This window comes from Patiria miniata, unplaced genomic scaffold (genome assembly GCF_015706575.1).
Source record: "Patiria miniata isolate m_02_andy unplaced genomic scaffold, ASM1570657v1 HiC_scaffold_1, whole genome shotgun sequence".
NCBI lineage: Eukaryota > Metazoa > Echinodermata > Asteroidea > Valvatida > Asterinidae > Patiria > Patiria miniata.
The window spans coordinates 26,807,673-26,820,794 of NW_024037047.1; the positions used below are offsets into that span (position 1 = coordinate 26,807,673).

At 38.6% G+C, this 13,122-nt stretch overlaps 1 protein-coding gene across 1 annotated transcript; it reads right to left on the reverse strand.

Moving 5' to 3' along the window:
* Positions 1 to 3,476: 3,476 nt before the first annotated feature.
* On the reverse strand, positions 3,477 to 3,980 carry LOC119732481 (phospholipase A and acyltransferase 3-like). The gene has a single exon (XM_038206013.1). The coding sequence runs from the start codon at positions 3,978 to 3,980 to the stop codon at positions 3,477 to 3,479; it is 504 nt and encodes a 167-aa protein (XP_038061941.1).
* Positions 3,981 to 13,122: the final 9,142 nt, after the last annotated feature.

The following is a 13,122-nucleotide window of genomic DNA, read 5'->3' on the forward strand; positions in this document are numbered from 1 at the left end:
GTTTACTGCAGTCTCCGTGTTTACACTCATCACGTGACGAATGATTATGGTTCTTTAAAAAGGACAGTAGACAGTAGATAAGGCCAAAAAAACAAGTCTCCGGTTTCTGGTATGAAGCTTGCCCAAAAAAGTGGTGCGGCGACGCGGCTTTTTTTTTGTTTTTACATGATTTTTTTGCTTTAAATGTCGGCTGATGACTGCAAATGGTGCCCGACTAAACTTAGTGCAAATTATATGGGAGTCAAGAGAGGCCACATAAAGCTTTTGTCGACCATAACCCAATCTAAAAACACGTTAAAATTGTGCAGCAGCAGGATTCCAGTCAGACCAGTGAGTTTGGCGGTTTTCAGACATCAACTTTCATTGGAAATAATTTTTTTTCATTTTGCCGACGCGCATGGCTACGGCGACGCGCGCGCATACCAGAAACCGGAGACTTTTTTTTTGGCCTAACTGATCCTTTTTTGAAGAATAAATTTAATTAATTAAATGAGTTTTAATTTTAAGTCTGCGAAGAGGAATAATCCAGTATCCAGTATGAATCATGAACTTTGAAAATAATTAGACGCGCATATTCGTCGTTACCTGTTTAGAGCATTTCTGCAACTTTTGTGAACTCAGGCAATCATAATATGCAAAGATTAGGGTTTTTTGCACAAATGTATTATGATCATAAATTAGCTCATCGTAAGCATTTGGTCATTAGTGGCTGTAGTGTACTAACAATAAAATAGAATAAATCAATACAAAATAGAATATATCAATAATAAACAAATAAACATAAAATAAACAAACAACTTATTTCAGCCAAAACAATCCACATTCTGGATTTTTAAAACCACCAAAAACATGACACTTGTGTGTATTGAATTGCATGTGAGTTACAAAATTGTGTGTATTGAATTACATGTATAAAGGTAAAAAGAACACAATGGCTCATTTAAAAAAAAATCATGGAAAAATCTTCAAAACTGAAGTTTTGTCTGAAGGAAACAACTATTATGATTTTAAATATGCTCTTTGTTAAACTGCAAACAAAACTATAAACCACACTACAGGCTACGACTTTAACTGAAAATATCTTGCAAAAATATTCTGTACAATAAAGCCAATATTTAGACACAATTCTTGAGCTAGATACAATTGATATTAGCCAGCAACATAATTTTTCGCCACATCGCATTTTCTCAGTGTAATTTTGTTTACTTGTTATAAACAGATAAAACAAATTAAGAAGGTAATGTTGTATTTACATTTTGACTCTGCATGTCATTAAACGTTTTTTGAATATTCATATTGCCAAAGACAATGGTGTTTGCATGTCTTGATAGTTTTAACACTAATCGACATGAATATTCATGTTCCAAAACTGTGATGTCATTCCAGGCTGAACTTCACATGATGCCGGAATTTCCAATTCTTTTACTGGTTATTGGTTATTGTTTTAAATGATTTACTGTAGCTTCAGTGACAGCAATTCATTGAGCAATTTCTATACACAAAATAATGTTCTCAATAAGTATTTTTGAACTGAAAAACTCTAAATTGAAAAGTGTGTGCCTAAATTGACATCTCAGATTAACGTGGCCTTCTGTTGCAAAGAAAAACAATGATACAATGTTAGTATTAAGAAAAATCACTTTAAATTTTAAAAAGTTTAACTTTGGCGATATATTTTATCCAATGGATAGACACATTATATACAAATATATACAAAGCACCACAATCAAAAACGGATACATGTCCGGAAAGTTTATTTTTAGCAAGAGGGTAAGTCCGCTCTCTGCCCTCTTCTTGTCTCACTGAAGCACTAGGCAACAGAATAAGACCCAAGAAGGTTTGGCAAGAATGGATTTGTTGCAATTGTGACACTTTAGCACTTCTCACTCCAGTTATAATGTATTGGTACTTTTTGTTTTAACGTTTTGCCCCTATTTGCAAAATGAATCGGAAGGCTCAATTGTCAAGATTGAGACCTTTCATCTCTGAATTGACGAGTTGCCTTTTTATCACTTCAATGTTATTGTGCTTTTTAATGTACTGCATTAACTAGTTCTTAATCTTGTGAAAGGCCCTACATGAATCCTAACGACACCACTCTGCCCCTCAATGTTCGCCCACTGACAAATTAATAGTGTCGGTGTTCGCTTATAGTTCGGTGGGTCGTTCCCCGTGGCACTCTGTTTACCAGCTCAACTGCAGTATTCCACGAGAAGTAGTTGAAATGACAAGATTATCTGTGTTGAGTGATGGGCCTCATATATCCATGACGGGAGCTGTAAAACAAAATCAAAACGCATTGCTAGAATATTGATAGAACGTTTCACATCTTACTGCTGATCTTTGCATGCTTTTCTAGATTTTCAAATCTAGACCCACACAGAGTATTTTTTTGATCCCCAAATGTCCGTCTTTTGCTGCGCGACATGTTGCCGGTCCTGCAGAGGGCGCGCATGTTTTCATCTTTCTGTCTATCTCACTGGCTCACTGAATCACTGTGACTTGTAAATACCTAAGACAGTTAATCATTTCTATTGGCCGAGAGCCCGTCACGTGGCCGGTCTTAAACACTTTTCTACTACGACGTCTGGTCCGTTTTCTTGGTTTAACGCTCACAATATTTGCTAATTTAGGCATAGTTATGCGCAATACAACCAATGAGCCCGTGTTTTGAATCCTACTTTCACACTTCCCCGTTGCAATCTCCCCCCATCGCACAGGACGCGCCACGCGCGCGCCAATTTTCATAATTATGAGGAACTTTGCTTACGACTACTCGCGAGAGGGACATACCCACAACATACCTAGAGCGGTGTATCGAAAAACATGAAGTACACAGTTGAATAAAAAACGTTGGCAATGTAAACGTTTTGACTTGCTTTGACTTTGGACCGAAAAGTTTGGCTTTTTCCACCGAAAAAGTTTTTTATGAAGGGCCTCCGGCTTGTGTCATTATCAGCATCCAGACTCCAAAACTGTCTTAAACATGGTCTTTTATACCGGACAAGCAAGCACCACGCAGTGCTGAAGATTAATCCCATAGCGGCAATGAATGGTCTACCTCAGTCCAATTATTGTTTATAACACATGCATGAACAGATTTCAAGTTACTATTACTTATGCGCTGTGCGTGGATTAAGTATAGGCACAGACCGAGCGCAACCCAGACTTGGCCAAGTATAACACTCCTCCATAGACTAGGCGCACGAACCTAGTACAAGAACCGTTTTGAACAAAAGACCCAACACCCGAGGACTAAAAGGATCCTTTCTTCTCCCTTTGTGTGTCTGTCCTCGGGGGTTATGTAGAACACGTACACACTGTCCGAAACGTCAAGTTCTATACTCAACCAACCAGTTCTTTTCAGAACCACACTTTTTCCAAGAAGAGATATTTTTTTCCACATGGTGGTTACCCGCAAACTGTATAATGTGGCTAGTTTTATTATAGATACTAACCTGCATGTACACGTAGTTTTATGAGTGCCCGTGTATGATCGAACAAATCATACGAGTAGTAGGCCAAATGGCTGTTAAAAGCGTTTCTTTTCCTGCATCAACCTGTTCACTGTGGGCTTTGCCGTATCGACAAAGGTTCACGAAATGCTCGCAGTTTCTTTCGAAAAGGTTGTAATTAATCGGCTTTTCGTCTCGATGCATTTCCGTTGCCACTCTGATGATGACGCCCAGATCCAGACACTTTACTATTTTGTCTCTTATGTTGTTGATTCTCACCAAGCCAAAATTGCCGAGCACCTTCCGAATGGGATCAGCTCGTATCTCGGGCTTTCGACTGGCAGATGACGCACTGCCTGATATCTTCTTTTTGGAGAATGCCGCCCCTCCTTCGAACATACCGAAATGGATGACAGCGTGTTTCTCGTTCTCGTACTCACCGACGTATATACCCCAATGTGAGTACATGACACGGTTGAACTCCAGCCTATCGCCAATGTACACCTCGTCTTCCAATGCTCTCATGTCCGTTTTTGTAGACCAACGCCAGTCACCCAGAACCCCAACATTGTTTGCCATTTCTCCTGAAGAAATCCAACGCGTCTTATTACACGCGAAAAGCTGATATAATTGAGAAATAAGGTTTGCACAGTCAGACAGGGACTGTTTTCCCTAACTAGGCCTATCTGTGTTATGGATTTGTTTGTCTCTTAATGACCCATAATCAACATCGATAATCTGTCGACACAAAAATTGCTGTCATTTCTATTTTATACGCAGCGGTTAAGTATTCATTAACATGGTGGTCCAAAGATCGAGTGCGCTTTAATATTGTGATGGACGAACTTTAATCGGCCATCCGGGATTCAAGTTGACAATTTAACTATGAAGGACTCGGTGAATTAAAAGGCAGTGAACACAGACTTTTCCGTACTCAAATAATTTATTAATTAAACAGAACAAGACCGAATCCATAAATACACAAACTGCAGTCTACAGGGAGCTATGGTGACCACACACCTCTGGAACACAGACAACCAGCGTGGGGCTAGACCGTGGGTTTTATTCTTAGCACAAGAATCACAAGATCGTACCCAATTATCTATATCTCTATACATGAATTTCCAATAGTATTTTTGTCTGACTTTACTATAAGTCCTATGGAATCCAAAATGAGCTGACAGTACATGATCATGACAATTGTAAAGAATAGTATCTACTAGAGTCTTTGGTATATACAATTGAACAATGTATCGCTCAGGTAGTTTGCGTGTCCTAGGACATTTCTGAACATTTCAATTGACGACTCCATTGAAGAATGTCAGTTACATAAGCATCAATTGACTCAGATTCGCCTTGTGAACGGTCAGCAAGTTTTGCTTCGCGGACCCATCTAGCGCTATCCCCTTCAAATACTTGTTTGAGGGAAGTGACCACTTTAGAAAAGTCATTTTTATCACTGTCTGACAAACCAGAATAACAAACAGCGGCTGGACCTTTTAATCGAAGGCCCAAAGCTAAAGCCTTTTTGTCGCTAGCAAAATCTCGCAATTTAGCGTATGTCTCGAATCTATTAAGAAAAAGGTCGAGATCTTCTGTTCCTGAATATGTGTCGTCAAAGTTACACTCATATTTACTAGCCATTTTGAAACAATTACATTTAACACGTGTAGGCTAAATACAGAGTACGGGTTTTTCTATTTTTGTATTAACCTCATTTATACAACCAAAATACACTGGTCAAAATATAAAAAAAATATTTACATTGTATAGTTACGTACCATACAGACCAGCGGGTCTGTGTCCGCGTGTGGTCACGCCATGCTGTGTAGATTCGGATCTTTCACCATATGTGATGGTCGAACTTTAATCGGCCATCCGGGATTCAAGTTGACAATTTATCTATGAAGGACTCGGTAAATTAAAGGCAGTGAACACAGACTTTTCCGTACTCAAATAATTTATTAATTAAACAGAACAAGACCGAATCCATAAATACACAAACTGCAGTCTACAGGGAGCTATGGTGACCACACGCCTCTGGAACACAGACAACCAGCGTGGGGCTAGACCACTGATCTCTATATAAAGACTGGATAGCTAATAAAGAGCCGCACAATGTACGAATTTGACGCCATATTGGTGAGACCGGCTGGTGATCTACGAAGGACAAGTTGCCGTCTTTATAGACAGCATTATTTCTTTTGTAACGTCGCGGCTCACTTGACTTATATTTTGGCCACCACCACTGACCAACTGACCAAGGTTTACTAAAATTTTTCTAACGTCGTGGTTACTTTTATAATGCCGCAAATCACTTTTTCGGCGTTTTTGAAATAATAATCACTACGGAAATGTGTCCTTTTTAGAACATCATAATATGTGTACGTGACCAAAATGCGCGTCAACTGTTGATACAACGCGCGCGTATTTACGCGTAGAACGTTCGTATATACGCGGCCATCTTCGTGAGACCGGGGGCGAATTGGTCAATATGCAAAGTCTACTGTGTGAATGTTGTATGCATATCCGCTATCCAGTCTTTATATAGAGATCAGTGGGCTAGACCAAAGATCTTATAGCGCCGAAGGCGCAAGATGGGGAACTCCATAGAAATTGGGAAATCGTCATGGACGCCATTCGAGCAAGCACACCATTGTGCAAACCATTGTTTGCACAATGGTTTGCTTCGAGTAAGCAAACCATTGTGCAAACAAAAGGTTTGCACAATGGTTTGCTTGCTCGAATGGCGTCCATGACGATTTCCCAATTTCTATGGAGTTCCCTATCTTGCGCCTTCGGCGCTATAAGATCTTTGGGCTAGACCGTGGGTTTTATACAGAATTAATACGGCTGGGTTATATAATCGAATTCCAAAGGATAGTGAATTCGGATTAAGAAGCACTTGTACTCGTTCCGCAATAACGTAAGTAAATAATCAGGTGAAAGCACTGTAAAATAATCAGGTGCATCACAATATGCATCGCTGGTATTCCCCAAAACAACCCTAACAATGCGTTATAGGCCTATTGCAACATCGGAGGCAATCCCCAATTTTGTGAAAAAGCATCAGTATCGTAACATCTCACCAAATATTAAAGTTCAGGTTAAAGAGGATAAAACGACCAAATATATATAAGAAAAACAGCTGTGTGAATGCTGATTATATTTGGAGCCGTGGAAAAGATAAAGTTGTTGATAATGACAATAATAAGGAATACTGTTAAGAAATGGCGATGTTTTAAGAAGCCAAACTATCCCAATTGTAATCCTTCCAATCCTATATTTCAGATCCTAAGGTGTCTGATGTCGGTCTGTCTGTCTGTGTAACGCGAAGCGCGGCATCCTATAGGCATACTAGTATTAAAACAAATCATCAGTGTGCAATAAACGTTTACTTAACATTTACATATACAGGGCTGTGGATGTACTCGTTATGTATCATACAATTCACAATGTACACAACAGTCCCGGTTCCGATTTGACCAAAAATCCGGGTTTTGTTTGGTCTGACACTTTTCTGGATCAAAAAGATACTTTTTTTTCCTAAGGTTTCCGGATCACAATGACCCTGAATGGGCCAGGAAAGTGCCATTTGTCCCTGAAAAGTGTCACTTTTCACTCGAGTCAGGCCAAATCAAACTAGTCCGGGTCAATCTGACATGCGACCTTTCAGAGTGTTTCTGAAAAAGGACGAGTTCCTTTCGGAAATGTTAAGAGGTCTTTTCCAAGGACTTTCGAAAAAGTATGATAATATGGATCATCAATAGGCGTAGATTGTTTTGAGTATTGTACTTTTAGTATTCGGTCGGTTGAAGAAAAAAACCATCGTCAGGAAGAATCTAGCCATCAGGAAGCCTGGAAGGGGGAGTCGATTCGTGGGGGGATGGTGGTGGTGGTGGTGGTGGTGGAGTGGTGGTAGTGAGGGTTACTGAAGGCCAGGGTTGAGTAAAGGCTGTAGTGGGTCCGACAATATGTTGAAATATAGTTTTAAAAAATTCCCCTTTCTCGTATCCTAAGGCAATTTGAGAACAAATTCAGGCATTTCAGCATTCCATTTATTATTTTGGCCCCATTTTACTAGTTTGACATGTTTCAGCGACTAAACGGGGGTAGGAGGATGGGTGCCGACCCTACCTCCTACATCCGCCACTAGTAGTGTGAAGTGATTTGTACCCGATCAGCAGATATACATGAATGTCGCAATAGAATATTAATCTCAGTTTGCTCTTGATATCATTGTTCTGTTCTCATGAATACACATATACTGGCCCGATCGAAACTACTGAATTATTCATGACTTCGCCCCTTCCTGGGATGACAAAAAGTACTCAAGCTGCCGTCTGCTAGAGGCTATTAGGTAAGAAATCTTGCTGTTTTGTGCTTTAATTAATCTTTACTACTAACGTATTTAATTCATAAGTTAATTATTTGCATTATTTCTAATTACCTTAACATTACCCCACATTGTTTTAAAATTACTAACATTTTCAGCTGATGCTCAATACTCATTATAAAACCTATCCACAGTGTTAGTTAACTAAAAATACAAATGGATAAAAATTGTACTCTCAATCGACTCATTAAATGTTCAAGTCATTTTAACCATCCGAGGGTTTTGAAGATTTTTTGTACTTCTTGTTTTTTTTTTAATTTGAAGCAATTATGTTAGAGATCTCCTTTCGCAAACAATTACGATAGGTATGAAATTATTAGCTCATCGCATGCATTTGCTCATTGGTGGCTGTCGTGTAGTAGCAATACACTAGCATACACGAAATTATTAAATAATCAATGATTAATAAATGAACAAAATAAACAACTGATTAAAACTCAAAACTCACTGAAATACAATATATAAGAACTGAAACTTTAGGCAGGCCTACAAAGGACACCAAGCACGTTTCAATAATTCCATGTAAAAATCCGTCAAAACCCACCAAGGTTTGAAAAAAAATACATGTTGTTAAGGTGATTTAAGTTAATTTGCAAACACAAGTACTCAACAATACTATATTAAGACTTTCATAAAAATTATCTTGCACATACATTATATATAGTAGAGGTAATGTTTAAACAACATTCTTAAGTAGAGTAAAATCAATATAACAAACGAAAGACTTTTTCGCCACATCGTAGAGTGCTACATCAATAATTGTATTTACATGTTCTAATAAAATAAAACTAGACTTATATTGATGCATTTCTGCAATCCTGTGTCTCATTGAAAGTAGCATGCCAGAAAGAATAATTTCACGGGAAGTTTAGTGTCATTACTATCTTTAAACCAAAAAAAGTGTTTCAACAATAGTTTTGACAGTTACTTTTTGAATAGTTGTAATATATATTTAATCTATATACCTTTAATTGCAAGGTGTCATGTTGTCAACACATTTAAACACCCCTGCTTCATTAGCATCGACTCATTGTTTTGATTAATCTGAGTCTACATGTTGTTCTTCGAAGTTTAAGTTCTCGTAGAATACAGGGTGGCACATACACAACTCGGGGAGACGTGTAGAAAGCGTTTTATGGCAAAAATGGCGTTGGAAATAGAGCCTAGATTAGGAAATGGCAGCCACTTACAGGAACAAAATAGTCAGAACTAGTTTGTCCACACCATAGAGCTATATTAAATTGCGTGTATGAAATATGGTCAAAAGAATAGCACTGCGTGCACAAATAACTGCAGTAACAATGACTTATACACACATGTGGACAGACAGGTTTTCGACCATTCTTGCGCAAATGGCCGCCATTTCTTAATTTGGGCTTGATTTTGAACGCCGTTTTCACCATAATCACTTTTTGGACCTCTCTGTATAAACTCACTTTCCTTTAATGCCTTGATCTGTTTATAAGTAACAGTGTGAGCTAACTTTGCTGGTGTAGGCCTACTTAAGCCATTTAAAGGTGTATTAGTCTAAGAGTCCCAATTGATGTTGATGCTTTTTTTTCCATTAGATTTAGATTTATGCAATACCTTTCAAGGTATTACGCCTGATTTAATCATGTTATGATCTCCACCTAAGTTATATGAAGTTTCACAAAGATCGGTGCTTTCGCTTTTTAATAAAAAGAAGTAATTTTATGAAATACACATGACCATGCGTGCACAGGGAGGACTGTAGCCTACTTATAGTTTTTGGCATGCCATGTACCATAAATAACACTCTTTTCTCTATTCATATCCACACACAACGTACCTCGACCGTTTTAACAAAGCCATTCCCCCCCCCCCCCTTTTTTGGTTAAATTACTGATTCAGTTCGTTTTTTTTCAAAGGTATTCATCAATGTTAACTGAATTTCGTGGATGACGTGTGCTATCCGGGAACTTGAAAACTCTTTCGCTTGAATGTGAAGATTTAGACAAACTTTGAGACAAATTAATATGTTGAAAATAAAAAAGAAAATATGAAAACATCTGATTTAATTTAAAAAAAAACACCTGATTTAAATTTAAAAAAGAAATCGATATTATTTTTCAAGTTTCTTCCCCCCCAAAAAAAAATAACAATACAAAATCGGCAACCCTGTGATGTACTCCTTTTCTCTATTTACAAACTTGATATGAATTGTCAATTTCAGAATGAGAATTTTCAGCACATAACTGAAAAGTAGTTGATAATTTTTTTTCTTCGGTTACAATGTACTCTACACTTTTGGATTTTGTTCTAATCTTTACGACACCAGCCATCTATTTTCGTCAAACCATCGCAATGGTAGTAGTGTCGATGTTTGCTGGTAATTCGGTTTGTCATTCCTAGTTGCACTCTCTACAAAAGCTGCTCAAGCTCTGTACGCAAGGACAAATGATTGAAGTGACAGGATCGTCGACACTTGTTAACACGAACGCAATGATGAAGGCTGTAAATTTAAAGAAAATAAACACGCATTGTTTTGAAAATTGATCAAGCTTTTCACAGTTTATTGCGAATCTTTGTGCTCACTACAGGGTGAGTCAGAATGATCTGGACCCAAATTAAAGCAAATATTGAAACTATGTAACAAATATCAAACAAGTGCAAATGAGACAGGCTGGTATTTTGGAATGTTTTGTGAAAGTTTCATGTATATTCATTGTACCTTTTTAAAGAAAAGCGCCAGCAAAGCATGCACATTAAAAAACACTCTGACTGGTAAATAAGCCACTTCTTAATGGAAATGTCATAACTTCTCACCACACCCACCAATTTGGAAAATACAAAATTCATGTGAAGACAAGGTCGTAACCATTAATATGAAACACTCACTTTTTTTCTTAAACCTACTCTATTTGCTAACAAAAATAGTGAACTTGGGCCCAGATCATTCCGACACACCTTATAGACTTCCAAACTGACCCTGGCAACACGGACATGTTTTTCACCCCATACAGGGTGAGTCAGAAAAGTGGAACCCTGAAAAATATGTTTCGTATTTAAAAAAAAAATATGTAGCACCAAATTTATTGACTGGAAGCCAATTTCATAGATGAAAAAAAATATTGAAATTGCTCAATCCGTTCAAATAATAACACCATTGGACTGCTATGACTTAAAAGCTGTATCGTAACAAAAACTTATTGTGTACTCTGGCTGTTTGGAAGAGCAAAGAAAGTGACACAGAATATTTGCTTCAACAACTTTCAACAACTAGTTGAAGTACACACTTCACAATATCTTTATTAGTAACCCTGCTTAGGCAAACAATCTGATTTCTAAAATCCACTTTTTGTTTCAAAAGACCGGCCTTCAAAAGGATTTTGTTGAATACTTTTAACTTTTAAATTCATGTTTTATCGCTGATGATGTTTGAAGACAATTGCAACGACGATTCTTGAAGTCGCAGTTTTAGACGAAAGAGGTTTTAGGGTCATTGTGTTTAAATTGTGATATTCCTTGAACGGATTGAGCAATTTCAGTATTGTTTTCATTTAAAAGTGCTTATGAAATTGGCTTTCCAGTCATTATTTTGTTTGGTGCTACATGTGAAATATATTTTTGGGGGTTTGTGTTCCGCTTTTTGGACATACCCTGTTCTTCCGTCTTGTGCCGCACCTATAGTGATATTTTGCTGGTCTTAGAATGCGAGCCTATGTTCATCTTTGGTCTATCTCACTGGTTCATAGACTTCCCACTGACTGCCACTTGTTATAACTAATGTAAAGCCGAGCCGTGCTACAATTTGCCCCTAATACCGGTAGCCATTCATATTTAAGTGAACAGATATTATTTTGTGCGCTTTGGGCCAAGCTTTTTTTAGGCTTGCCTTTACTTGAACTATTTATGTACCTAGGTACATGTGCACGGGACTCGATAAGCTATAGCATGTACTTACCTCCTATCATCACTCCTATTAAACGCAGACCAAAGCTCAATGCATCAGCTTGCTCACTTTGGGGATCATCGTATCGACAGAGATTCACGAAGTGCTCGCAATTACTGCTGAGGAGGTTGTAATCGATCAGCGTGTTGGTTGTGTACATGTACATGCTCTTCGCCCTTTTAATGATTTTGCAAGGATTCAAATGCTCTACGTCATTGTCTCTTGAGTTGTTGATCCTCACCCAGCCAGAACCGCCGAGAATCTTCTCAATCGTGTCAGCTCGTATCTCGGGCCTTTGACTGGCAGCGGACGCATTGCCTAATATCTTCTTTTTGAAGAATTCCCATCCTCCTTCAAACATACCGAAATGAATGACAATATGTCTCATTCTTTGGTATCGACCGACGTATATACCCCAATGTGCATATCTATAAAAGAATAGAATGCGCCGTTTGAACTCCAGCCTATCACCGGGGCATACCTCGTCTTCCAAGTCTGCGATATTTACGGAGGCATACGGGTTACTTACCCTCCTGTAACTGTATTCTGCAAAAACTTGGTCACTCCAGTCCATGCTGTATCGACAAATATCCATGATGTGGTCGCAGTTGCTGTTGAGAAGTTTGTCATCTATCGGCGCTTTGCATCGGTGCATTATCTTTGCTACTTCAACAATGATGTCGGCATTCAAAGTATCTTCGTTTTCTAATGAGTTATTGATCCTCACCCAGCCAGAACCGCCGAGAATCTTCTCAATCGTATCAGCTTCTATCTCTTGCCTTTGACTGGCAGAGGACACAATGCCGAATATTGTTCTTTTGAAGAATGCCCATCCGCCTTTCGACGTACCGAAATGGATGACAGCGTGTCTCATCCCTTTGTATCGACCGACGTAAATACACCAGTGTGAATATCTATACCAGAATAGACTTTGGTGTTGGAACTCCATCCTATCACCGGGGCATAGTTTGTTTTCCAAGTCTGGGATATTCGTACAGGTATACCAGTTGCTTTTAGTCCCAGAACTGTTTGCTGCATCAAATTGGTCACTCCAGTCAATGTCATATCGACAAAGATCCACGAAATGCTCGCGGTTGCTGCTGAGAAGTTTGTCAACCATCGGCATTTTACCACGGTGCATTATCTTTGCTACTTTAAGGATGGCGTCACGATGCAAAGGCGTTACGTCACGGTCTCTTGAGTTGTTGATCCTCACACAGCAAGAATCTCGGACAATCTCATTAATCTCATTAGCGTGTATCTCGGGCTTTTGACAGGCAGCGGACGCAATGCTTAACGTCTCCTTTAATTCCGCTCCTCCAGGCGTAGCGAGATGGATGACGGCGTGATCCATATCT